This window comes from Aspergillus foveolatus, assembly GCF_047715535.1.
Source record: "Aspergillus foveolatus strain CBS 279.81 unplaced genomic scaffold BDW70scaffold_12, whole genome shotgun sequence".
In the NCBI taxonomy this organism is placed as follows: domain Eukaryota; kingdom Fungi; phylum Ascomycota; class Eurotiomycetes; order Eurotiales; family Aspergillaceae; genus Aspergillus; species Aspergillus foveolatus.
Window position 1 is genome coordinate 488,564 of NW_027396076.1, and position 22,719 is coordinate 511,282.

A 22,719-nucleotide genomic window follows, 5' to 3' on the forward strand; every position below is an offset into this window, starting at 1 on the left:
GTTTAGGAATGTTACATTAACGACAAAGCTCTCACGCGTCGGGAGAGACCAAGAGGAGCAGTACAGTGACTTCATTCTGGCCACGGTCGTTTCCGGCAACACCAGTAAAATAAACGGGATCGGCGGCGTGCTCGGCGACCATTCGACAAGCATCAGCTGAATTAGTTCATTCAAAAGTAAGTCTATTCTTGTTTTGGAGCATATGAACAGAGAGATAATCGAGGAGAAGGTGGTTCCAAGCGTGATAGACGACTGTCAATTCAATTTTCTGAAACAGGGTTGATATGGGAGATGCTGTGTCGCCGTCCATGACTGGGTCCAGAAACGGCATATGCATGCGGGCAGCAGGATTTCGCTGATGGATAAGATGGTTGCATTTTTGGTACACGCGGTATACCATGATACTAGGCTGCTGCTGCGCCAGATACACGGGAGATTTGAGGTTGACAATTTACTTATTCAACGATTCCCTTGTTTGCTTTCGAAGCGTTGACGATTGGTTGAAAGCATTTAGAATTGCTTTTGAATGTTTGCTTTACATTTGCTGGAAACTGCGCTGCGATATGTGTGACCAAGTCTCTACAGATCAGGAGATTGGTCTCCCTAGTTGATAATGCCGGTGGTGCAGAACATTATGGGCCCCATCTGCGTGCCACAGGTCAAAGCCCTTCAGAATACATACATCTACCAACAGGGAGTCGGCTTAGTAACAGGGGAACTATACACCAGAGTACGTGACTTCACCAAGAACCAGTGCAGTAAATAATCGGTAGCCAGAGGGGGCTTGTATGTAAAGTCCCACGAATCGGTCCTGATTAAGGTCAGTTTTGACAACCAGGGGCGGTGGCTGTCCGCTTAAGCTGGTCAAAGGCGAAGAATAACTGGTAAAATAGGAAAAACGAAAGTAGATTAAGTTTAACGCGGCGCAAACGTTGTTAGATGGCGCAATATTCGCCGGCTCAACGACCTATTGCTGAGGAACTTGTTCGAATTCGAAAATTGTGCTAACACGATAGCCATGGTCGACGCAAAGCGCGCGGTAAGCGAAAGTAACGTAGTAACATCAGGAGTCGAATCCTGCCAGCAATTGACACGGACTATTTGCCTGTTGGTGCTAGGGGCACCCACGAGTCTGAGAGGTTGACAGCCAATCGACACCGTTGGATACCCATAACAGCTCCAATGGAGTTCGTTTCTCACAGTCCATAGCACAGATAACTTAGCACATTAAACCAATTGCTGAGGAGAGTTGAGGGTTGAAGTCTAGCGTTTATATAGAGTGGGGAGAAGGAGGGAGACGATCAGGAACCCTAGGAGTGGTAGTATGAGGGACCATTGACCCCAGTCAGTGGCGATAATTGCTTTGTCACGCGTGTTTGATCAGTTTGGTTCCTGCGCGCTGCGATCAATGCCGCCAGAAAAAAAGTTATGCTCACAGACCGCTGGTCGGTTGTCATCACCTCTTCTGAGACTCCTCGAGTCCCTGCGCTTGAAGCCCCTTGACTTGGTCCTCTTACTCCAAAATCTCTCGCTGGCTGGCTGCTTATCGAGTTTCGGCGTTCCAAGGACCTTCATTTATCGCTCAACCGCGATTCATCCGCCCGCGTTATGCCTGTCGTTCCTTCGATTACCTGAACAACCAGCTTGCTTCGATCGCCTTGTTGCTGGCTCCATACGACCACTTCTAGCTTCTATTCGACAGTGAGGGCGCCGTTTCGAGCCCACTTTCACCTCCGTCCCACATTTGTGCGAGTAGTCTTCGCAAAATATGTCAAGGCACACCCCGCCGACAGATGCCTTGGGCAAGGAGTCTGATTGGAAAAGGGCTACCACGCCACAGGATGCTTCCGGGGTGGGTAACTTTGGTGAACATTTTCTGAGCTACGCTGACTGAGATATTGTGACTAGCTCTTCAACACTCTGCAAGGTCATGTCGATGACATCCGCAGCCTTCTACAATGCGGTATTTGTATCCGACCACTCTACGAGCCCTTTACTATCGCCTGCGGACACACGTTTTGCTATGGCGTCGGTCTACCCTCTCCTGAAATGCGTTGTATTTATGCGCTAATATCGTGTCTAGTGCCTGACCTCATGGTTTGCCGAAGGGAAGAACAATAAAACTTGCCCTGATTGTCGAGCTCCGGTGAAATCACAGCCCGCGCCAGCATATTTGGTGAGTTTCGTCTAGAGTTCGGCTATCTTCAACTCTGCTCTAACAAGTCTCAGGTTCGTGCAGTTGTTCAATTATTCACGAGTCGTGCAGAGCTCTTGGATAAAGGGGAAACGACAGAGCAGCACATAGCCCATCAAAACGAGGAAGCAGAAAGGCTAGAGGCGGATAAGAAAAATAAAGATCCGAAAGAAGGGGGTCTTTTCCGGGGTATATTCAATCAGACACGGCAGCGACCTGCTCAGCCCATCTACGACCTTGAAGATGGTGTTGTTCGTTGTCCATACTGTGCACATGAACTAGAGGCTGATGATTGCCTGAATTGTGGATACCGCAATGATGACTCAATGTCCGATTTCAGAAGTGATTCGGAGGAGAACTCGGAAATGACGGATGACCCATACGCAGAAATCGATGATGACGGTTTCGGGGAAGCACCAGGCTCCGACAGCGCCGAGTGGTATGATGATGACTTGACACCAGAGAACTACCCCGGAATACAGCGACTTCCAACTGGCTTTCGGTTGCAGAGTTTTCCTGGATTTGGCAATGTCCCAGGGGGAATGGCTCGTGCATTTTACGAACATTTCCACGGACATTCAGATTTCGATTCTCACGGTTCTACCCATGAGGATGACGACGATGATGAAATGGATGACGAAGAGGACGAAGATATGGACTCCTTCATCGACGACGAGGAACAGCCTGAAGATTATGATTCTGACTCGGACCGAGATACCGTAGTTGGGCGCTCTGAGTACGGAGGTGCGCAGTTGCGCACCACACTTGACTCGTCGCCCGGCTCGCGATATAGCTCAGCACAGTCCAACATATACGACTTCGACACGGTGCTGGACAGCGACGAAGACGGCATGAGCGATGAAGATGAGGACGAGGATGGAAATGAGCATGAGGACGAGGAGCTTGAGGACGATGACGAAGATGGCGATGAAGATGATGATGATGATGATGATGACGACGAGGAGCCCATTCGACCCTCCGTTGCCCGAAGTCGACGCACAACATATCAAATACTATCAAGTTCTTCTCCTCTCCGCGTCAACAGTGCGGCGGCTACCAGTACGTGTTCGCGACCTCAACCTCCGGCAGCTGGCTTGTCCGCCGCTAGCGCCATTTCTTTGGATGATGACTCGGATGAAGGTCCGGTTGGGCCTGCTACGAGACGGGCAAGAGCTCGACCAGCTGCAGCCTAATATAACCCACTCAATTCATTTCATCTTATGATATCATCCTCGTTTTCTCCCGGTTCTCCATCAATTAGCGACTGGGCACATCTACTAGCAGTTTTATGACTTTATGCTTGTCGGAGTTTCAGGTGCTGGACAGACCCCTTTTAGCGACTTCATTTCTACGTGTATTTTATAGAATGGTACAGGAATTTTTGGGTGTCTCTGATTTAAGAATCTGGCGACATGGGACAACATGGCAGTGATGCTGTCTTTAGGCTCACTATTCTTACCCTACGTAATCGTTCACAGCATAGCTGGCGAATATCTATCTCAAAATTCAATTAATCCTTGTCTTCTAGCGGACACCTCCGTCATTTAGGACCATCAGTTTCCTCCACCACCGTTTTTTCAAGTTGCACAAACATTACCTAGTAGTAAGACTTATGTCTGAACATAGCAAAGAAGAATCGTAAAAGAGCAGTTGCTTTTCCGGATATGCTAAATGTCGCTGGTAATTCATATAAATACATCATTTATTGAAAAAGGTACATACATTAGGTCAATTAGAGGGTTCATCCTCCTGGCCAACCCTACCAGCAATAAAGGGAACCTCAAAAACCATGGCCCCGTTTCGGCCGTCCGACGTAGACCCCTTGTGGTAGTTATTCGCGTAACATTTCCAACGCCCGAATCTGTGCTCTTTCCCAATTGCAACAGCGATACAGAGACCGCGCGCTTCCGAACTGGTTTTTGACGGTTTTGAGTTTGATTCAGAGGGGACTTGTCCCGGTTTCGCGGTTTCTGCCCGACGCTCGAATACAGCAATACCGTTGACGACACCCTTTACGAGCGGCTCAGACTCTGATTCGGGGTTCGTGTTGGTGAGACTCTGTCTGTGGGATGGATTGGCAGACGCAAGGCTCTGCTCTAGTTGTTTGGAGGGGGTATCGGGCGCGTTTGTTGAGGAGTATGTGCCCGCGCCAACGGGGCCTAGAGGTTGAATCGTCCTCTTGTCGTCTGAAATCTTCCACGCGCGGATCCAGCCGTCCCAGCTGCCGCTGAGGACGATGTCTGTGCCCGGGACTGTGGTAAGGGCTGTAATCCAACGAGGGGTGGGCCTCAAAAAGCGCGCATTCGACTCGGCGGTTTGTTGGTCAACTTCCGGTGATATTAGCTCTACTGGGGGAATTGGGTCAAAGCCATGAGCGTGAGGAATGGTGTAAAGAGGTTTCTTTTTGTGGATGGACCATAGAGAGATGGAGCCGTTGTCAGAACCGGTGACGAAGTGAGTAGGCGGTAATGGGGCGATACAGTCGATGTTGTTCTCTTTGTAGATGTTTTTCGAGGAGCCACCGCGGAAGATCAGCTGAGATTCTTCAACGACCTTCCACAACCTGGCGGTGCGGTCTCGGGCTCCGACACTGATACACTGGTCGATTGTCATAGCGGCAACTGAAGCGACATTATCTTGGTGGCCAAATAATGTCTCTACGTAGGCATGGCCGGCGGTGCTAATAGACCAAGTCTTAATCGTTCGATCAAAGGATCCGGAGAATAATTGCTCGCCTGAACTCATGGCGGAGATGTGGCGAGCAAAGGCCAGCCCGCTGACAGAATCGCGATGTTGGGGGAATGTTTGCAAAGGCGTCAATGTTGCAGCATCCCAGATGATAAGCTTGTTGTCTTCTCCTCCAGTAGCAACAAACTTTCCAGATGGGGATACTGCCACTGACAGTATGTTCTTGGTATGGCCTTGCTCATCTGCGCTTTCCGCAACCTTCTGCAGGCCTCTTGTGAATCGCACCTGTTTCGGCTTCTTCCGTTGCGGCTTGGGATGTCGTTTAGATGTGCTCTCTGCTCCATTTGTTGTAGCTGTGCCTGCTGCCCCGGGGGTTGCAAGCTCCCACTTAATCAAAGTCCTATCCTTCGAAACCGTATAGATATATGGTGCGTGTATGGCAATCGAAGTTGTGGTTTGAGTGTCTGCTCGAAAGAACGCATGCGAAGCGGCCGAAAAAGCCAAGTCGGAGGCGATTTGCCGGTATACTCGTCCTTTGAATTCGTCCTAATAAATAGTCAACGGGGGATCAAAGTGGTAAGGTGCTTTCGCTCGTACCACGTCCTCTTTAAGTCGCTCAGCAATCAAGTCCCGATCAATTTCTGCAGCGTCAAACCCGTAATCATCCACCTCCTCTCGAACATTTTCCAGGTATCGCTCCGCCAACTTCAATCTTCGATCCGCGGCGGTCTCTCCATCATCCGACTCAGAGCCACTTTCTTCCTCTGAAACCACTGATGCCACACTCTCCGCATCCTCGTCTAAATCGCTACCTGAAATAGACTCGTCCCGTTCCCTGCTCTTCCTCCCACTCTTGTTTCGTGCATCTCCATCAACATCAACACCCCGTTTCTTTGAAGCGGGGGCTCCAGCGCGGTCCTCCCTCTTGCGCTTCCGCTGGGAAGCGGGTAATGTAAAGAAGGATGACATCGGGGATATATGCCGAACGAAGGTTGACCGGTAGTATTGTTCTCCAATTGAGACAGTCGTCTACAGCGGTTCTACTTGGTCATTGAATTTCCCGTCAGTTTCGAACTTTTTTTTTCTGCCCATGGTCCGTGTAGGCGGTGTGGTGGGCAGCGCTCGCTGAGTCAGCGCAATAGCTCTCCGCCTGAGGCTGCAGGAAGCAACAGCTAGGTCCAGGCAGTCAAGCTCCGCGCGGCCAGTGATAGACAATTAACGACTTCTTGCATCTTGTTTCTTCGTCTTCCTCCACCTGAAACCCGTTACCCTTACTCCAGCACAGTACCACCTTCAAAAGCGTTCCAGACCTGCACCGTTACCATGTATGTGCCCACCTCTGCCACATAGCTAGTACTAATCATGCTGACCGACACTGTCATAGGGAGGTTCTACTTGGCATCACAGGCAGAGACTTTGTCATTCTAGCAGCGTCAAAGGCTGCTATGAGAGGCCCGACTATTCTCAAAGCTGAAGATGATAAGACAAGGCAACTGAACGAGCACACTCTTGTCGCTTTCTCCGGAGAGGCGGGAGACACCGGTTCGTTCGCGCTTATATATTTTAGAGCCTCAACACCAGGAAACTAATTGGGGTCCCGTTACAGTACAATTTGCCGAATATGTTCAAGCTAATGTTCAGCTATACACAATGCGGAATGACACCGAGCTGTCCCCGAATGCCGTCGCGAACTTTGTTCGAGGAGAGCTGGCACGCAGCCTACGATCGCGGAACCCCTACACAGTCAACCTCCTTTTGGGTGGTGTAGACCCTATCTCTCAGAAACCACACCTTTACTGGATTGATTATCTCGCGTCGTTGGCCCGTGTTCCATATGCCGCCCATGGCTATGCTCAGTACTACTGTCTATCAACCCTTGACAAGCACCACCATCCCGATATCACCCTGGAACAAGGCATGAAGCTGTTAGAAATGTGCACAGATGAGTTGAAGCGACGGCTGCCGATCGACTACAAAGGGGTATGCTATTTGGCCTCAATCTTCTGGATGCCGAACAAGGTGGCTAACAATCTATAGGTCCTGGTCAAAGTAGTGACCAAGGATGGCGTGAGGGAGGTGGACTTTGACAATAACCGAATCGTCAAAAGTGCTTAATATATGATAACAAGCATTTTATGTTTTCCGGTATCATTTCCGACATTATGGGCCTGGGGTTTCTGAAATGATTGCTTGCATTTGACTCCTGTGTAGTCTCTCGGCCGAAGATGGCTGCTAGGTAGACAATAAATGAAATGACATGACACGATATCCAGAGCCAAGCGTCTATATAATTTGTCTAAAATCTCAGGATGGTTTTGCTAAAGCTCCAAGCGAGCTCCGCTGTCGAGCAGTGATGCAAGACGAACTGTGTTTGTCCTGTTTGCATGCGTCCTTAGGTCTTCCGCCGTAAGGTTTTCAGAACGTCCGCGTCTCTACCGCCTTCGATTTGCTATTCCCCCGAGGAGTCATGATGACCAAAAGACAGGCGGAGCTGTCGCTAGAGCAAGAAGCTGCGGTAGGCTCTCCAGCCTCTAAAAAGGCGCGCACGGAGAGCGACAACCAGCAGGAAGATGACCCGCGTCACGAAGCGCTGCCCTTGCGCCGAGCTCCAGGACAAGAGATGGAGGACGATGAACACCGCGGAATGAATATCCTTGCAGCTGCGGATCGAGAGGGAGAGGAACTTCAAGAAGCAACGCAGGTAGATGAGCCGGAGGACGACGAAGATGAGGACGACGACCGGCCTGCAATTGTGGCCCCCCAACGCCAAAGTGCTCCGATGGAAGGATACAGCGATCTCTACCTAGATACGATCAATCGACACATCCTCGACTTCGACTTCGAGAAATTGTGCTCCGTGAGTTTGTCAAATATCAACGTGTACGCTTGCCTCGTTTGTGGGAAATACTTTCAGGGCAGGGGTCCTAAGTCCTACGCGTACTTCCATGCCCTGGAAGTTTCACATCATGTCTTTATAAACATGGGAACGAAGAAAGTCTACGTCTTGCCCGAAGGATATGAGGTGAAGAATAAGAGCTTGGATGATATTAAATACGTGGTCGACCCATACTATACCAAGGATGAGGTTGCGAAACTGGACAAAGTAGTCACAGATGCATTCGACTTGTCGGGGAGACGCTATCGACCAGGTATACCACTACCTATCCCTGCAATTCTTCAGATAAACTAATTGATGTATTTACAGGCTTTGTTGGTATGAACAATATCAAGGCCAACGACTATTTGAACGTCGTGGCTCAGGCTCTTGCCCATGTCCTTCCCATCCGCAACTACTTTCTCCTCCACGAGTTTCCACAACCAGGTACACCCCAGCTGGTCATGCGTTTTGGTACACTTGTGCGCAAGCTCTGGAACCCCAAGGCTTTTCGTTCTCACGTATCCCCTCACGAACTTTTGCAAGAGGTCGCTTTACGTTCATCCAAGCGGTTCACCCTCACTCAGCAGTCTGACCCAGTGGAGTTTCTATCCTGGTTTTTGAACAACCTACATCTTGCGCTTGGCGGCTCCCGAAAACCATCTAAGACACCAACCAGTGTTGTCCACGCTGCTTTCCAGGGTCATCTCCGAATCGAAAGCCAGGCAATCACAGCACACTCAGATACCCAGAACGCCCGCCTGGTCTTCACCGAATCCGGTACCATTAACAGTCAAACGACCCCCTTTCTCATTCTCACCCTAGACCTCCCCCCAACACCCCTCTTCCAATCCGCAAACAGGGAATCTATCATCCCTCAAGTACCCCTCACCACTCTCCTGAACAAATACAATGGCATTACCGCCTCCGAGAAACTCGCCCACCGTGTCCGCCACCGCCTCCTCCACCCGCTCCCACCCTATCTCATGTTCCACATCAAGCGATTCAGCAAGAACAGATTTGTCTCAGAGCGCAACCCAACCATCGTCACTTTCCCATCCCCACGCTCGCTTGACATGTCACCCTACGTAGAACCCAACCCAGAGATCTGGCCTCCGGGCGAGCCAATCCTCTACGACCTGGTAGCAAACATCATCCTCGACCCCATGATCACCGCTCCCGGTGGAACGGAGGACGCTGCTGAAAAGGGAGTCAACGCAGCGTCGGGCGGCGGCGCCTCGTCCAGCGGTGCCGGTGCGGGGACTGAGAAGGTCTCTTGGCTCGTCCAGCTGCATGATAAAGCTATGGCGGCTGAGAATACCCGTATTCAGAATGAGCAGCATAGCGGGGAACAGCGGGGCCCGGAGTGGCTAGAGATCCAGGACTTGTTTGTTAAGCGCGCCGAGAGTGAGACGCTTTTCACCAAGGAAGGGTATCTTATGGTTTGGGAGCGGAGGAGGGTTCCAGGTATGAATAAGAAGGGGAAAACTGCTTCGAAGTGAATTTTTTGTTCTTGGGTCTAAAGCGTCCTCGGCTAGCTAGCTTTTGTATGTATCATTAAAATGAGATATAATGATAACTTTCAGAAGAGAATTTACCCAAGTTTACATTGTATTGAGTTTGGCAAATGTAATCATTTAGAAAAACATATTAGAACAGTGCATTAGTATTTTACAAATGCAACATCTGGTATCGTACATGCCGTTCAATTTCAGTACATGAACCCTTTCAAAATGCACCCCATCCGCACCATTTCCTCCCAATTCGAATCGCAGTCCCCGAGATAATCCCCCAAACGGAAGCATTCACGGCAGCCTGGATCCCCATCATGAGTGCAAGTTTACCCAAATAGGCGAGTGTATCGGTTCGAGAGCGTCCACCACCCCAAGTTCCCAGAGGATAAACATCGGACCGGAGAAGGGCTGGAGCTCCTTTAGAGGCAAGGTATGATCTTGCAAGGGAACGGAGGTAAAATGACTCGAGAGGCGCGAAAAGGGCCGCGGTGATCATGGCTGCTAAATGAGAGGCCAGCGAGTCCACTGGCAGAGAGGAGAGGATGGTTACTCTATGGGATGGGATAAAGGCTGTTGTTGCGGCGGTATCGCTAGCTGAGTTCTGGCGGGCTGCGGAATCGGCTAGGTGTGGAGGAAATTCGGAGTCTGCGTCGGCGGCAGCGTCGTCGTCTCGATTGGGTAGTTGGTTGTTAGCGTCGTCGACGACTAATTCTTCTACGTCCGATGGGTTATTGGTTGGGCCCGAGACCGTCGGCTCAAGAGAGGAGGCGGCGGCGTTTTGAACTGTCGGTATGCCATTTGGTTGGTGGCCGGAGGCAGAGGCTGTTATGGTTTCCCAAAAACTGGGGTGTACCACAGCAGTCATGTCAACAGCGCTATGTGTAGCTTCGGAGTCGAGGATTGTTGTTATGTGTCCGCCCTGGTCAGATAGAATTGTATCAAGGAGATCCGGAACTGAGTGACTACCCGCCGGTCCTGCACCGGCATTTTGTGGATCGGCATCGCTGTCTCTGATAGCATTCCTGTCATGTGTATGACGGCTTTCCAGCTCCAGTTGCATGGCAATGACATCTGACTCCTGGACAAACTGGGCGCGAACCCGAGGAGATGATTGGGAAGATGCAGGCGACTGAGACCTGGAGAGAAGTGTATCTGGGTGTGACTGCCTTCGGCTTTCGTTCACTGTGATAGCTTCATGTTGGTGGGTGTCTGGGCCTGGAGATGATGTGCGAGTAGAAAGCGTCAGGTTCCTTGCGCGTCTCAACAGATCCATATTGTCTGTATTAGGAGCCTGATGTTCTTCGTTTGATAGCGCGCTGTGACTACCAGTAGAACGTGCATCAGATCCACGGATGGACATAGTTTGATCGGCAGGATGCCACTGGGCACTCCTCAACCTCCGATGCTGTTCCTCTGGATCTAGGGATCGATAAGCTGGTTGACCCTGCGGCTGGGGAGTCTCAGATTGCTGTTGGGCCGTATGGACAAGAGAAGACCAGTGTGACCTGAAAGGTATCTTAGAGGACAGCCATTGCCGAAGTGCACTCAGCTCATAGGACAGGTCTTCCATTAAGGATAGTTTGCTGCGCTGTGTCTCCTCTGCAGCCCGACGCCCGAGAGTAGGCACCATCCAATCGACAAGATCGTTTTCAAATGCCACTTTAATTGATAAATCGTCTGTTAGATTAGGCTTGGGTAATCGTCTGCGAATCAGCCTATAAAGTCGGACTTCAATCACTGGCCGCAGATAGACATAAATGTAGAACAGGGAAGGCGTTTTTAAGATGTTCCAGGCAAAATTGCTCACGGACCACAAAGAAAGGTCTGGAGGAAAACTTGGGAGAAGCATCGAGCTAAATTCGCCGAACGGCATGAAGGATCCAATACTTGGCATGGAGGCAGGAGGGATTAGATGAAGAGATTGGAGTAATGAGTACATGTAGGTTTGCATTGCGAGGACGAGAAGGGCCCCTCGGGTCCTGCGAACTGATTAGTTTTGGCATATTCCAGTACCTGGGCTGCTTACGCAGAGTGAAGGACTGTAAATGAAGCCCTCACAAGCTTCGAGCCCATGTCATCGTTCGGAAAGAAGTTTTGAAAAGTGGAAATCAAGCGCTCTAGGGGATGATGCCGACAAATTGATAAACACGTGGACATAGCCCAAGCGGGAATCCCGGCAAAATAAAACCCAAGAGTCCCAAGAGCAGCCCGTTCCTGGTTTATAATTCCTGTAATGGGGACATGGGCATAGCTTCTGAATGTCTGTACAAACTTACGATTAGCCCCGAAACCTCTTCATGATGGCATTGGAGTGACATCACCTGTATTCGACCAATAAGCGACGTAGTCCACCACGAGCCCAGGAAGACTGAGATTTGATCGAGTGTCACCATGACCAGGCCGTAGTCATTTTCAGCCACAATGGCATCAATCTTCTGCTGTTCGTTGCGGCCGCGATTCGCATCCTCACTTACGACAATGCCCATCGTCGAAAGTATGTCGTTCTTGGCTCTTCTGAGATCTCGTCCAAAAGACTTTGACTCTGGATTAACCGGGTGACCCCTCTCATCATAGTGCTGGACATATCCGTCCGCATTCAGAGGAGAGATCCTCCGGTGTGTCGAAATTCCGTGCTCTCCTGGACAGCCAGCAGGAGGCTCCGGGGCTTCATAAGGGGACCGGCCCTTGATCTTCGTTAATCAAAAATCCAGAAAGCGAATATGAGAATCAAAGATTAATGTCCATGCTATAGCGTGGTGGAATCAAAGGTGGTGGAGTCAAAGGAAGGCTAAAAATACGAACAGTGCCACAGTCCTTGAGCACCATAAAGCGAATAGTTGGCCGAAGACAGCTATATGTAGACAACCTTCGGCACATATCGAAATAATAAAGAGCAGAATAGTGATAGCTATTGATCAAGGCGGGGTGAAAGAAAGCTGAGAGCATACCAGAGCTAGGCGATTCAAGTATGCGCGTCGCCCCATTGTAAATCACGTTTCTGGTCTCATCACGCCGAGAGAGAGTCTGGGACGTAGCGAAACTACGAAGTAGATAAGATGGCGATGCGAAGGAGGTCGCCCATGCGTAGATGGTTAGGCGGCTGCGGCTGCGGCTACGGCTACGGCGCTTATTTGCCTGTACATAGAGTGGATACCATGCCTGCTGGGCGGCTGTTTGATAGCCTCACAAACAGCGCAAACAGAGCAAACAGCTTTCAAAAAAAGTGATCGAAAAGTTTCCGAGAAACGACCCTGAGACGAACTGATCTTGACTATACTTTATCAACGATCTTTTGGATACGGATCATGGCGCGTTAAAAACTTCACACAGTTCCAGACATAATTGTAACTCTCAGCCATGTCCAAAGCCGTTGTCAAAACGACCTTCGAGGCGTCTCGAACGCTTCGTCCTATCTATACCGGAGGAAGCACCGCGCTCGATGCCAGCGGCCGCCTGCTGGTTGCCTGCGTCAACGAAGATGCGCTCGTCGTCGACCTAGAGACTGGCAACCAGCTCGCTACGCTTGAAGGAGTATGACTTTGTCTCATTTTGAGTGTCTATTCATGTGCTAACCCAAGTTATAGGATGGAGAAGTTATCACTAGCTTGGCCAGTACGTTCCTCCATTCTAAAACCTGTCCAAGAAGAGTGCACTAACGAGGATATTAGTTACTCCCTCGGCTTCGCACGTTATCCTCTGTTCCCGATCCATGTCAATGCGCATATACTCCCTCTCCCAATACGAAGACACAACTCCTACCCTTGAAACGAAGCTCGTTCGGAGTTTAAAGCCTCACACAGCGCCCGTTGTGACGACCGCCACTGACTCCACCGGTACCTTGCTAGCAACTGGAGCTGCGGATGGCTCAATCAAAGTCTGGGATATCCGAGGTGGTTACATCACGCATAGTTTTCACGGCCATGGTGGTGTGATCTCAGCGTTATGCTTCTTCCAACCACCCACAGCGGAGCACGACGGAAAACTGCCCTCGAAGAAAAAGTCTAAACGGAAGGCTGGGGTGGCAGGTGAAGATGAAGACAACGAGATGATGGACCTAGATTCTGCTTCCAGCTCCATCGGTGCCTTCCGGCTTGCCTCCGGTAGTGAGGAGGGTAAAGTGCGCGTCTGGGATCTGAATAAAAAGAAGTCTATTGCATCTCTCGACTCGCATGTTTCTGTTGTACGCAGCCTATCATATTCGTTAACGGAGAATGCTCTATTGTCCGCTGGCCGAGACAAAACTGTTATCGTGTGGGATATGCGAACTTTCAAGAGTCGGAGGATAATTCCTGTTCTTGAAAGTGCCGAAGCAGCTTCCTTTGTTGGCGAAGGCGGACTATGTCTGGTTGGAGGGGAGCATGGCAGGTTACGCGTTTGGGACTGCAACAGGGGAGGAGAGGTTACCGGTGACCAGGAAGCTGCGCCGGAATTTGAGGCAATCATGGCGATTCACTATACACCAGGGATGTCGTTCGCTATGACTGTTCATGCCGATCAAACGCTAAGGCTTCATTCTCTTGAGCCTCTATCAAACCTCAAGCCTGGAACGACCATCGATCCGCTGCCGGTTGTCAGACGCATATCAGGCAACGATGATGATATTATTGATCTTGCATACGTCGGTCCTGATCGTTCTATGCTTGCTTTGGCAACCAATACTGAGAGCATCCGGATTGTCTCTGTTGGGCCGTCTGACTGCAGGCCTTCAGCAGATGGGAAGGAGTATTTCGGTGCTGATATTGCTCATCTGGATGGCCACGACGACATCATCATCTGCATCGATGTGGACTGGTCCGGTCACTGGCTTGCTACAGGTGCAAAGGATAATACGGCACGTTTATGGCGCCTCGACCCGCAGAATTCGTCATATACATGTTTCGCCCTGCTAACGGGTCACGCAGAGTCTCTAGGAGCCATCAGTTTTCCACGGGACTCACCCCCTCCTGATACGCCAGCGTACAAGACTCCAGTAAATCATCCCCCTCCATTCGTCATCACGGGTTCCCAGGATCGTACAGTCAAGCGATGGAACGTCGGAAAGCTAGGCCCTACCATTGGCGACAAGCCCCATACACCGAAAGCGCTGTTCACTCGCAAGGCTCACGACAAGGACATCAACGCTCTGGACGTGAGTCCGTCATCAGCACTGTTTGCTTCAGCCTCACAAGACCGGACCGTCAAAATCTGGTCTGCAGACGACGGGTCCGTTGTGGGTGTCTTGCGCGGTCACAAGAGAGGAGTTTGGTCGGCGCGTTTTTCCCCCAAGGGCACACCGATCCTCAGTGCAGATGCCAAAAGCAGCACTAACAGAGGCATGATTGTAACGGGCTCAGGTGACAAGACTGTGAAGCTCTGGAATTTGTCCGACTATAGCTGTCTTCTTACGTTCGAAGGCCACACGAATAGCGTACTCAAGGTGCTCTGGCTCCCACCACCCGACATGTCCAGTAAGACCGAAGATGAGGATGATGAAGATGCAGCAGCAGCAAACCCCAACTCTATTCAGCTCCGACCCCTTGTTGCCTCCGCAGCCGCAGATGGGCTGGTGAAGATCTGGTCCCCCTACACAGGCGAACTGGAAACAACCCTCGACAACCACACCGATCGAGTCTGGGCGCTAGCCAGCCCTACACCATCCGGGTCGCGCGACGACGCCAATTCCTCCTCCGCAACCAAATGCACCTCCCCCTACGCCATTGCATCCGGCTCCGCAGATTCAACAGTCACCTTCTGGACCGACACAACCTCTGCAACCTACACTGCCGCCGTCAACGCCAACTCTGCCCGCATTGAACAAGACCAGCAGTTACAAAATTACATCGTAGCAGGCGCGTACCGTGAGGCCATCACCCTCGCCCTACAGCTCAACCACCCCGCGCGTCTCCTGTCCCTCTTCAGCGCCGCCATCGACGCCGCGGACGATCCTCACAATACCGACATCCACTGCGAAGATCGTGCAAACAGTTTCACCGGGAACCCGTCCATTGACGAGGTCCTCCAAACTCTTGACCCCGCCAACCTCTACGTCCTCCTTCTTCGTCTCCGGGACTGGAATACCAACGCGCGCCACTCTAAGGTCGCGCAGCGAATTTTATTCGCTCTCTTCCGCTCCTATCCGGCCTCTACCTTTGTTGAGCTCGCTTCCTCAAGCATAGCGAAGCGAAACGGAGATGGACGCGCTGCAGCTGCTATGAAGGATATTCTACAAGCCTTGGCCTCGTACACGGAGCGACATTATCGCCGTGTAGAGGAGCTCGAAGATGAGAGCTACCTCGTCGAATGGGTTCTAGGTGAGATGGATGGTGGTATCGGACTAAGTGCGCTTGAAGCTCCTACACAGGGCATCAATGAGATTGAAGATAAAGCTGAGCACGCGAAAGATGTTGTTATGCTCGGTGCTTAAACGTGATAAGAGCAAACTTTTGGCTCTCCAATGGCTCTCCAACTGAGGGATATTTAAACATATGAGGCCATGTACGACTAGACATTTTTTCTGTTCTTGTTGTCTGTTTCTGTCGGATCGACTCGGTATATACCTATGGGTGTTTGTCAAAGGAGTACATATTGCATTTACATCAAGGTCTAAAAAAGTTTTGTTTCCTAGTTTATTCAAGCCGCTAGACGTGGAGCAGCAAGTACTCATTATTTGACAGTTTGGGGATATCCAAGATGAAATGGTGGGATTCATCGTTATACGTAAGATAACAATAAACAGAGGACGAAGTATTTGTCCTAAGCGGAGTGCGATATTCTTCCATTTACTTGCGCCGACGGGAATCACGATCACTATCTCGGTCCCTGTCTCTGTCCCGATCCCGCTGCCTGCTGGAGGCAGTCGATGATGAATACCATGAACCATTCCGGTCATCATCGTAATATCTGCTCTTTCGATCTCGGTTCCGATCTCGGTCTCTATCGCGGTCTGAACGACGCTCGCGGTCTCGATTTCGGTCACGGTCTCGGTCACGATAATATCGATCGTCTCGCCTACCGCCATCGTCATCCTCATATCTTCGTCGCCTAGAATGCCGATCACTTGTTGACCGACTCCTATCTCTCCGTGATGAACAATTCCGCCGGCTCTCATACCGATCGGTGTCATCGTACTCCAGACGCCGACTGTCTCTATCTCGGTCACGGTCCCGATGATGGTCTTTATCACGCTCGCTGCGTTCAAGATTCCGGTCCCTCTTCTCCTTCCAGTAGTCACTATCATCTCGTTTCTTAGCTTCCTTCGCCATAGCCGCGAGTTCCTCCTCCGTAATCGTCTCGCCAGTCTTCTTGTTACGCATGAGCACAGGCATGTAAATGCCCTCTGTATTTCCTTCACCATTCTTTGTGGCCTCCCCAGCTTTCCTGGATCCTTTGCGCATAGCTGCCTTGCCCCATGCACCAAGTTCAACTTCCGCCTTTCCATTAGAAACATCCTTGGCTCCTATTCCTAGAAAGCCAGGCCGACGAGCAGGAATATGAGGCGTTGATGCCCGGCTGGGGTCCGCGCTCCCGTATTTCCCCTTCCCAACGGCCTGCCCTTCTTTCCAGCCCATACCACGCAGAAGAGCAGCGCCAAACTCTTCCACAGGGATGGCATTATACTGCTCCAGGGTCGCTGGCTCCGGTCTCGCCGCAACATCTGCCCGGAAAGATCTCGTCTCGCTGTTATGACTGTCATAGGACTCGTTGACATCTTCCTCCGCCTCCACTTCTCCCGCTCGCGTAGACTCTATGACAAGATCCGACCTCCCCTCCACCTCGCCTTTACTCTCCCTCACAAGCGCCTGCAGCGCAATCTCATCCTCCGTAAGCGGCTTCGCCTTTTCAGCGGCCTCTGCAGCCGGCAGTGCCGCATCTTCCATCTTCTGGTCACCATCCTCATTCTGGGACTGCTTCGCAAAGCTCAACCCATACTGCATACTCGGCCCCACAGCATCCCCTTCCCCCGGGACCTCTCCCTTCCTCTGTGCCTCTTGCAACGCCTGAACCTCCTTCGGCAGTAAATTTTTCCTCCCCTTCGGCCTCCGAATAGCGCCCGGCCGATCACGCCAGTTATTACCGCTCTCCACAGGAATCGTCAACGGCTTCTTTTCCTCCGCATCGGATGCGTCTAACGTCTTGCCCGTGAGAGTGTCGAAGCCCGTAACAGACTGAAATGCCGGCTCGCTATCGCCCCCGTTGTCATCGGAGTCAGAGTCATGATGATATGGCAGATTCTGATGTGGCCGGCGCGCAAGGGTGTGGCTAGACACGGGTTTTTTGTTGGGTAACTTTTTTGAGGAGCCCAGCGAGAGGGAAACGGGTTTTATTGAGGTTTCATTGGCGTTGCCGCCGTCTGGCGGCGGACTGGATGGCATCGCTGGTGAGTTTCTTGAATAAATTTAGAGGACTGTTCTAGTAGGAAAGGTAGTGAGAAACAATTGCGGTACTGCACTATGACGATGCGGCTTAGAGTTCCTTAGCGGAACCGGTCCAAGATTTGATTATAATTTTAAAAACGCCGAAGTGTAATCAACCAATGGGGTGATAACTCAGTTGGTATGAGTGCTAGACTGAAGATCAAACTTCATCCTAAGCCTGTTCTAGGTATCTAGAAGTCCCCGGTTCGATCCCGGGTCATCCCATGGCTTTCTTTTTCTTTTTCGACTTATTTGGCAAACCTCCGTTCCTTTTTTTTTTTTGAGATTGCATTTGAAAAATAGCAAAAAATACCCTTTAAAAGCGAGATATAAGTAGATATTTATCATGCCGAGGAATCAAACAAATAACTAGCAAGGATGAACTAAGTTTGTTGATCATCATATCATAAAACTAAACTAACAAACAACATGAAGAGCAACAAAAAGAAGCCCTAAAGGCCCAGACCCATAGACATATATCCGTGGTCACTAGCTTTCTCTAACAAACGATAAAGTATCCCTATCCCGATTGTCATCGCCGTACAGCCACTCCTCCGTTCATTTATGAAAATAGAAATAGGGTCAAAAGATCCAGCCGTCAATCCCGCCAACGTATGTTCCCTTCAGATTTTCATTACTAAGCCTTGGCAATCTTGCAGATGAGGTCCTGCCCATCAACAGAGTCGCCCTCCTTGACCAGCAATCCAGACACCTTGCCGCTGTGCGGAGCGGAGATGACCATTTCCTAGTGCATGATTAGTGAAACGCCTAGAAGCCTGATGAAAAGACATAAACATACCATTTTCATGGCGCTGAGAACAGCAATCGGGTCACCCTTCTTAACCTCGGAGCCCTCGTGGACACGGACTTCGACGACAACACCGCTCATAGGAGCACCGACCTGGCTGCTGTCGGTGACATCGGCCTTAGGGCGGGCAATGTTCTCGACGGACGCCTTCTTATCGTCGACGGAGACCTGACGAACCTCTCCGTTGACTTCGTAAAAGACCTCACGCTGACCAGTCTGGTCGGAAAGAGGACCGATGGCGAGCAGCTTGAGGATCAGTACCTTACCCTTTTCGAGTTCGACATGGAATTCCTCGCCAATCTCGGGCTTGGCCAGGAAGAAGCGGGTAGGAAGAACAGAAAGGTCTCCGTACTTCTGGACGAACTTCTTGTAGTCTTCAAAGACTTTGGGGTACATAGCGTAACTGGCAACGTCGTACTCGGTGGCGGAGCCGTACTTCTCACGAAGGTCATTTTTGATCTTCGCCAGGTCCAGGGGCTCCAGGAAGAGACCAGGGCGCTTGTCGAGCTTGCGGCGGTCACGGAGGGCCTTGGAACGCAAAGGCTCGGGGAAACCGCCGTACGGCTGGCCCATGAGACCTTCGAGGAACTCAAGGACAGAGCCAGGGAAATCAAGCTCACCTGCGCGGTTGATGACATCCTCAGGCGTCAATTTGTTGGAGACGATGAATTGAGCCAAATCACCGACGACCTTGGAGGTAGGAGTGACCTTGACAATGTCGCCAAGCAGGTCGTTGGCAACTTCGTAGGCTTTCTTGGTCTCGGCCCACTGCTGGCCTAGACCGAGCTGGCTAGCCTGGAAGATGAGATTGGTCAACTGACCACCAGGAATTTCGTGCTCGTAGACTTCAGGGTCAGGGCCGGTGAGACCAGCTTCGAAAGGCGAGTAAAGCAGACGCAGCTGGGCCCAGTAGCTGTCGAGAGCCCGGACTTGAGCGCTGTCAAGACCGGGGTCCTGCTCAGTGCCCTCAAGAGAAGCTAGGATGGCACCAATGCTGGGCTGAGAGGTCATTCCAGAAAGGCTATCAGTGGCCGCGTCAACAGCATCAGCACCTGCCTGAGCGCAGGCAATCATGGACGCCACGCCAGTACCGGCAGAGTCGTGAGTGTGGACGTGAATAGGGAGGTCGGGGTAGCGCTCACGGATACTACCAATGAGAAGGCGAGCAGCCTGGGGCTTCAATACACCAGCCATATCCTTGATGCCGAGGACATGGGGCTTGAGAGCAACGATCTTATCAACCAGATTGAGGTAGTATTCGAGGTTATACTTCTTGGACGGGTTTAGCATGTCACCGCTGTAACAGACAGTGGCTTCGACAACACCGCCAGCGGCGTGAACCGCCTTTATACCAACCTCGAGCTGATCGATGTCGTTAAGAGCATCGAAAACACGGAAGATGTCAACACCGCACCTCTTGGCTTGCTTACAGAAGTGGTAGATGGCATTATCAGGAAGGGAGGAGTAGGCAACTCCGTTGGCACCACGGAGCAGCATCTGTAAGGGAATGTTGGGAACAGCCTTGCGCAGCTTACGCAGACGGTCCCAGGGGTCCTCGTAGAGGAACCGCATGGCGACGTCGAAGGTAGCACCTCCCCAGCACTCAAGACTGTAAGCGTTGGAGAGAGCATGACTAGTCTCATGGGCGATGTTCAACAGGTCAATGGTACGGACACGGGTGGCGAGCAAGGACTGGTGAGCATCACGCCAGGTGGTGTCCATAATCAAGCATCCCTTGTTGGCACGCACCGCCTTCGCCCAAGCCTCTGGACCCTCCTGGTCGAGGATCTGCTTCCAGCCCTTAGTGCAGGGGGAGGAGACGTCGATGGGCTTGCCAGCAGCATCGTGAAGAGTGGGCTTGATAATGTCGCCCTTGAGTTTGGGTTCACCAATCTGACCCTTAATACTGCTGCCGTTCACGGCAACATCACCCAGGTAAGCGAGCAGCTTCTGAGCACGGTTTTGACTGCCAACCAGGGCAAAAAGTTCGGGGGTATCATCAATGAAAGTGGTCCAGCAATTGCCATCAATAAAGGTGGGGTGGCTAAGTAAAGAGGTCAAGAAAGGAATATTGGTCTTAACACCACGAATACGGAACTCGACCAAGGCACGCACAACCTTACGGCGTGCAATCTCATAAGTGGAACCACGGCAAGTACACTTGACCAGCATGGAATCGTAGTGGGGAGTAATGATGGCACCAGCGAAGCCGTTACCACCGTCAAGACGGACACCGTTACCACCAGCGGAACGGTACACCTCAATTTTACCAGTGTCCGGAGAGAATCCCTTAGCCGGGTCCTCGGTGGTGATACGGCACTGAATAGCGAAACCGCGGGTGGAGATGCGGTCCTGGGTCAGGCCGAGCTGCTCGAGAGTAGCGCCAGCGGCAATCTGGATCTGAGCAGCAACGATATCAATGCCGGTAATTTCCTCTGTGATGGTGTGCTCGACTTGGATACGGGGGTTGATTTCGATGAAGTAATAGCGGTTCTGCTGGTCGACCAAGAACTCGGCAGTACCGGCGTTGCGGTAGTTGACGGATTTGGCCAGCTTAACAGCGTCTGCAAGAATGCTATCCCGGACGTTTTGAGGGAGATCCTTTGCGGGCGCGATTTCGACAACTTTCTGATGACGACGTTGAACAGAGCAGTCACGCTCGAAGAGGTGGACGACGTTGCCGTGGTTGTCACCCAACAACTGAACCTCGATGTGCTTGGGCTTGTCAAGGAAACGCTCGACGAAGACTGTGCCGTTACCAAAAGCTGAGCGAGCCTCCGAAGTAGCACGCTCAAAAGAGTCACGCAGATCGGCCTGGTTACGAACAACACGCATACCACGGCCACCGCCACCGAAGGCGGCCTTGATGATGATGGGGAAGCCGTAGGTGTCAGTAAAAGCCTTGACTTCCTCGAAACGCTCAACAGGACCCTCAGTACCGGGAACCACCGGGACATTGGCCTTGATGGCCAGTCTTCGGGCAGAGACTTTGTCACCCAGTCCCTCAATAGTCTCAGGGGTCGGCCCAACAAAGACCATCCCCGCTTGTTCGACCTTCCGAGCGAATTCTGCGTTCTCTGACAAGAAACCATAACCAGGGTGAATCAAATGCACCCCATGTTCCAGGGCGATCTTGACAATCTCGTCAATTGCCAGGTATGCACCAACGGGGGTATATTGGCCCCGCTTTCCAATCATATAGGCCTCGTCAGCCTTCTGGCGGTGCATTGAAAGTCGGTCTTCGTGGGAGAAGATGGCGACGGTCTGAAGGGACAGCTCATGGGCTGTTCGGAAGATACGAATAGGAATCTCACCACGATTGGCGACGAGGATCTTCTGGAACTGCATGATGGCCGAATTGGCCCGCAGACGGTGGTGGACGGAGTCCCGGTGATGAGCATGGTGGTGGTCATCAACGAACTCGGTCTCATCAACGGCCTCCTCGGGCTGGTTGTGTGGTACAATGGAAGCCATGACGGGCGATAATGTGAAGTGAGGAGGGGGAGGGCGGGGTGAGGGGAAGAGGGAAAAAGAGCCCAGGAAAGGGGACAATCAGATTGACAGGGAGGGGAAGAGATCTAAGGTTCTGGAGAAGGTCGGGTCTAGAGGTCTTCAATAAATATGGACCATTAGTTGAAGAAGCCAGAAAAAAAGCAGGAATGAGTCACCTTGTGGGAGAGGACTTCCCGGCGGAGCAGACGGGGATTGACGCTATACGGCGGAAAGCAAGAAAAACTTCCGGTTGCAGGCCGGAAAAGAGAGGAAGCAGCGGAAGCAGCGGGATGATCAATTGGTAGATGAAGGACAGGGATGGGAGAGAGAGAAGAGGAAGATATCGAAGAAAATCGAATGGGATCTGATAAAGGCTGGGAGGGAGCGATTGAAGAGGGCTGGACCTCGAGGCGAGGCGGAGGGGTGGGCGTAGTACAGTAGTAGGTAGGCCCCGTCTTGCAGGTGATGATGACGAAGGAGGGGCAGCGATCACCGATACTCAGGCAATTCAGTCAGATCTAGAAAGTCTTTCCTACAGTAAATAATTCTTGGTCGCTGCTCACCGGCACACCGGACAGTGCTCAACGAGTCCTCGTTTCTTCTTCTCTTTGGTCCGGCCTGTTCTCCTCCGCCATGAGCTCATGCTGGTTCGATTAATGCCTATATTTTGTACTCCGCAGTCTTCTCACACCTCCCCCATGTGTTTGTATCTCAACAGCCTACAATAACCGAGCATCTCGGGTTCTTCAGGAACT

General features: G+C 51.4%; 9 protein-coding genes and 1 non-coding gene across 10 annotated transcripts; 5 read left to right on the forward strand and 5 right to left on the reverse strand.

The window, feature by feature from the left end:
- Positions 1-1,265: 1,265 nt before the first annotated feature.
- On the forward strand, positions 1,266-3,645 carry BDW70DRAFT_132386 (uncharacterized protein). Its single transcript, XM_073736148.1, has 4 exons — positions 1,266-1,852; positions 1,909-2,028; positions 2,084-2,176; positions 2,230-3,645. The coding sequence occupies exons 1-4, from the start codon at positions 1,769-1,771 to the stop codon at positions 3,385-3,387; spliced, it is 1,455 nt and encodes a 484-aa protein (XP_073598104.1). The 5' UTR covers positions 1,266-1,768; the 3' UTR covers positions 3,388-3,645.
- A 277-nt stretch (positions 3,646-3,922) lies between these two features.
- On the reverse strand, positions 3,923-5,851 carry BDW70DRAFT_158138 (ribosomal RNA-processing protein RRP9; the record flags this gene model as incomplete). Its single annotated transcript, XM_073740474.1, has 2 exons — positions 3,923-5,428; positions 5,480-5,851. The coding sequence occupies 2 exons, from the start codon at positions 5,849-5,851 to the stop codon at positions 3,923-3,925; spliced, it is 1,878 nt and encodes a 625-aa protein (XP_073598105.1).
- Positions 5,852-6,075: 224 nt separating this feature from the next.
- On the forward strand, positions 6,076-7,150 carry pre1 (proteasome core particle subunit beta 4). The gene is made up of 4 exons (XM_073736149.1): positions 6,076-6,207; positions 6,267-6,424; positions 6,489-6,862; positions 6,920-7,150. Coding segments are annotated over exons 1-4 (612 nt in total). The 5' UTR covers positions 6,076-6,205; the 3' UTR covers positions 6,998-7,150.
- A 202-nt stretch (positions 7,151-7,352) lies between these two features.
- BDW70DRAFT_158140 (ubiquitin carboxyl-terminal hydrolase family protein) lies at positions 7,353-9,259 on the forward strand (the record flags this gene model as incomplete). Its single annotated transcript, XM_073740475.1, has 2 exons — positions 7,353-8,031; positions 8,088-9,259. The coding sequence occupies 2 exons, from the start codon at positions 7,353-7,355 to the stop codon at positions 9,257-9,259; spliced, it is 1,851 nt and encodes a 616-aa protein (XP_073598107.1).
- A 147-nt stretch (positions 9,260-9,406) lies between these two features.
- BDW70DRAFT_132393 (uncharacterized protein) lies at positions 9,407-12,300 on the reverse strand. The gene is made up of 4 exons (XM_073736150.1): positions 12,220-12,300; positions 11,593-11,955; positions 11,298-11,533; positions 9,407-11,250 (listed from the first exon to the last, which is right to left on the reverse strand). The coding sequence occupies exons 1-4, from the start codon at positions 12,253-12,255 to the stop codon at positions 9,486-9,488; spliced, it is 2,400 nt and encodes a 799-aa protein (XP_073598108.1). The 5' UTR covers positions 12,256-12,300; the 3' UTR covers positions 9,407-9,485.
- A 248-nt stretch (positions 12,301-12,548) lies between these two features.
- Positions 12,549-15,915, forward strand: BDW70DRAFT_132394 (U3 snoRNA-associated protein UTP13). The gene is made up of 3 exons (XM_073736151.1): positions 12,549-12,802; positions 12,856-12,883; positions 12,940-15,915. Exons 1-3 carry the CDS (start codon positions 12,629-12,631, stop codon positions 15,672-15,674), a joined length of 2,937 nt encoding a protein of 978 aa, XP_073598109.1. The 5' UTR covers positions 12,549-12,628; the 3' UTR covers positions 15,675-15,915.
- Positions 15,894-17,225, reverse strand: BDW70DRAFT_132395 (DExH-box splicing factor binding site-domain-containing protein). The gene has a single exon (XM_073736152.1). It carries the CDS (start codon positions 17,182-17,184, stop codon positions 16,030-16,032), a length of 1,155 nt encoding a protein of 384 aa, XP_073598110.1. The 5' UTR covers positions 17,185-17,225; the 3' UTR covers positions 15,894-16,029.
- Positions 17,226-17,237: 12 nt separating this feature from the next.
- On the reverse strand, positions 17,238-17,638 carry BDW70DRAFT_132396 (uncharacterized protein; the record flags this gene model as incomplete). The annotated part of the gene is made up of 1 exon (XM_073736153.1): positions 17,238-17,638. A coding segment is annotated over exon 1 (247 nt), but the record flags the coding sequence as incomplete, so codon positions are not given.
- A 147-nt stretch (positions 17,639-17,785) lies between these two features.
- On the forward strand, positions 17,786-17,889 carry BDW70DRAFT_t66. Its single transcript has one exon. It is a non-coding gene; the product is annotated as a tRNA-Phe (tRNA).
- Positions 17,890-18,034: 145 nt separating this feature from the next.
- On the reverse strand, positions 18,035-22,452 carry BDW70DRAFT_132397 (pyruvate carboxylase). The gene is made up of 3 exons (XM_073736154.1): positions 22,141-22,452; positions 18,464-22,082; positions 18,035-18,409 (listed from the first exon to the last, which is right to left on the reverse strand). The coding sequence occupies exons 2-3, from the start codon at positions 21,944-21,946 to the stop codon at positions 18,302-18,304; spliced, it is 3,591 nt and encodes a 1,196-aa protein (XP_073598112.1). The 5' UTR covers positions 21,947-22,082; positions 22,141-22,452; the 3' UTR covers positions 18,035-18,301.
- Positions 22,453-22,719: the final 267 nt, after the last annotated feature.

What these genes read in the sequence shown, in the direction of transcription:
- BDW70DRAFT_132386 (XM_073736148.1), top strand. Translation starts at nt 1,769, where the DNA reads ATGTCAAGGCACACCCCGCCGACAGATGCCTTGGGCAAGGAGTCTGAT. An exon ending in GACACACGTTTTGCTATGGC is followed by an intron (nt 2,029 to 2,083) that starts GTCGGTCTACCC and finishes TATCGTGTCTAG; the next exon opens with TGCCTGACCTCATGGTTTGC. An exon ending in AGCCCGCGCCAGCATATTTG is followed by an intron (nt 2,177 to 2,229) that starts GTGAGTTTCGTC and finishes AACAAGTCTCAG; the next exon opens with GTTCGTGCAGTTGTTCAATT.
- pre1 (XM_073736149.1), top strand. An exon ending in CGGAGAGGCGGGAGACACCG is followed by an intron (nt 6,425 to 6,488) that starts GTTCGTTCGCGC and finishes GTCCCGTTACAG; the next exon opens with TACAATTTGCCGAATATGTT. An exon ending in TGCCGATCGACTACAAAGGG is followed by an intron (nt 6,863 to 6,919) that starts GTATGCTATTTG and finishes AACAATCTATAG; the next exon opens with GTCCTGGTCAAAGTAGTGAC.
- BDW70DRAFT_132393 (XM_073736150.1), bottom strand. Translation starts at nt 12,255, where the DNA reads ATGGGGCGACGCGCATACTTGAATCGCCTAGCTCTG. An exon ending in CGCTTATTGGTCGAATACAG is followed by an intron (nt 11,534 to 11,592) that starts GTGATGTCACTC and finishes AAGTTTGTACAG; the next exon opens with ACATTCAGAAGCTATGCCCA. An exon ending in TTTACAGTCCTTCACTCTGC is followed by an intron (nt 11,251 to 11,297) that starts GTAAGCAGCCCA and finishes ATCAGTTCGCAG; the next exon opens with GACCCGAGGGGCCCTTCTCG.
- BDW70DRAFT_132394 (XM_073736151.1), top strand. Translation starts at nt 12,629, where the DNA reads ATGTCCAAAGCCGTTGTCAAAACGACCTTCGAGGCGTCTCGAACGCTT. An exon ending in AGCTCGCTACGCTTGAAGGA is followed by an intron (nt 12,803 to 12,855) that starts GTATGACTTTGT and finishes CCCAAGTTATAG; the next exon opens with GATGGAGAAGTTATCACTAG. An exon ending in AGTTATCACTAGCTTGGCCA is followed by an intron (nt 12,884 to 12,939) that starts GTACGTTCCTCC and finishes CGAGGATATTAG; the next exon opens with TTACTCCCTCGGCTTCGCAC.
- BDW70DRAFT_132395 (XM_073736152.1), bottom strand. Translation starts at nt 17,184, where the DNA reads ATGCAGTATGGGTTGAGCTTTGCGAAGCAGTCCCAGAATGAGGATGGT.
- BDW70DRAFT_132397 (XM_073736154.1), bottom strand. Translation starts at nt 21,946, where the DNA reads ATGGCTTCCATTGTACCACACAACCAGCCCGAGGAGGCCGTTGATGAG. An exon ending in TTCTCAGCGCCATGAAAATG is followed by an intron (nt 18,410 to 18,463) that starts GTATGTTTATGT and finishes ATCATGCACTAG; the next exon opens with GAAATGGTCATCTCCGCTCC.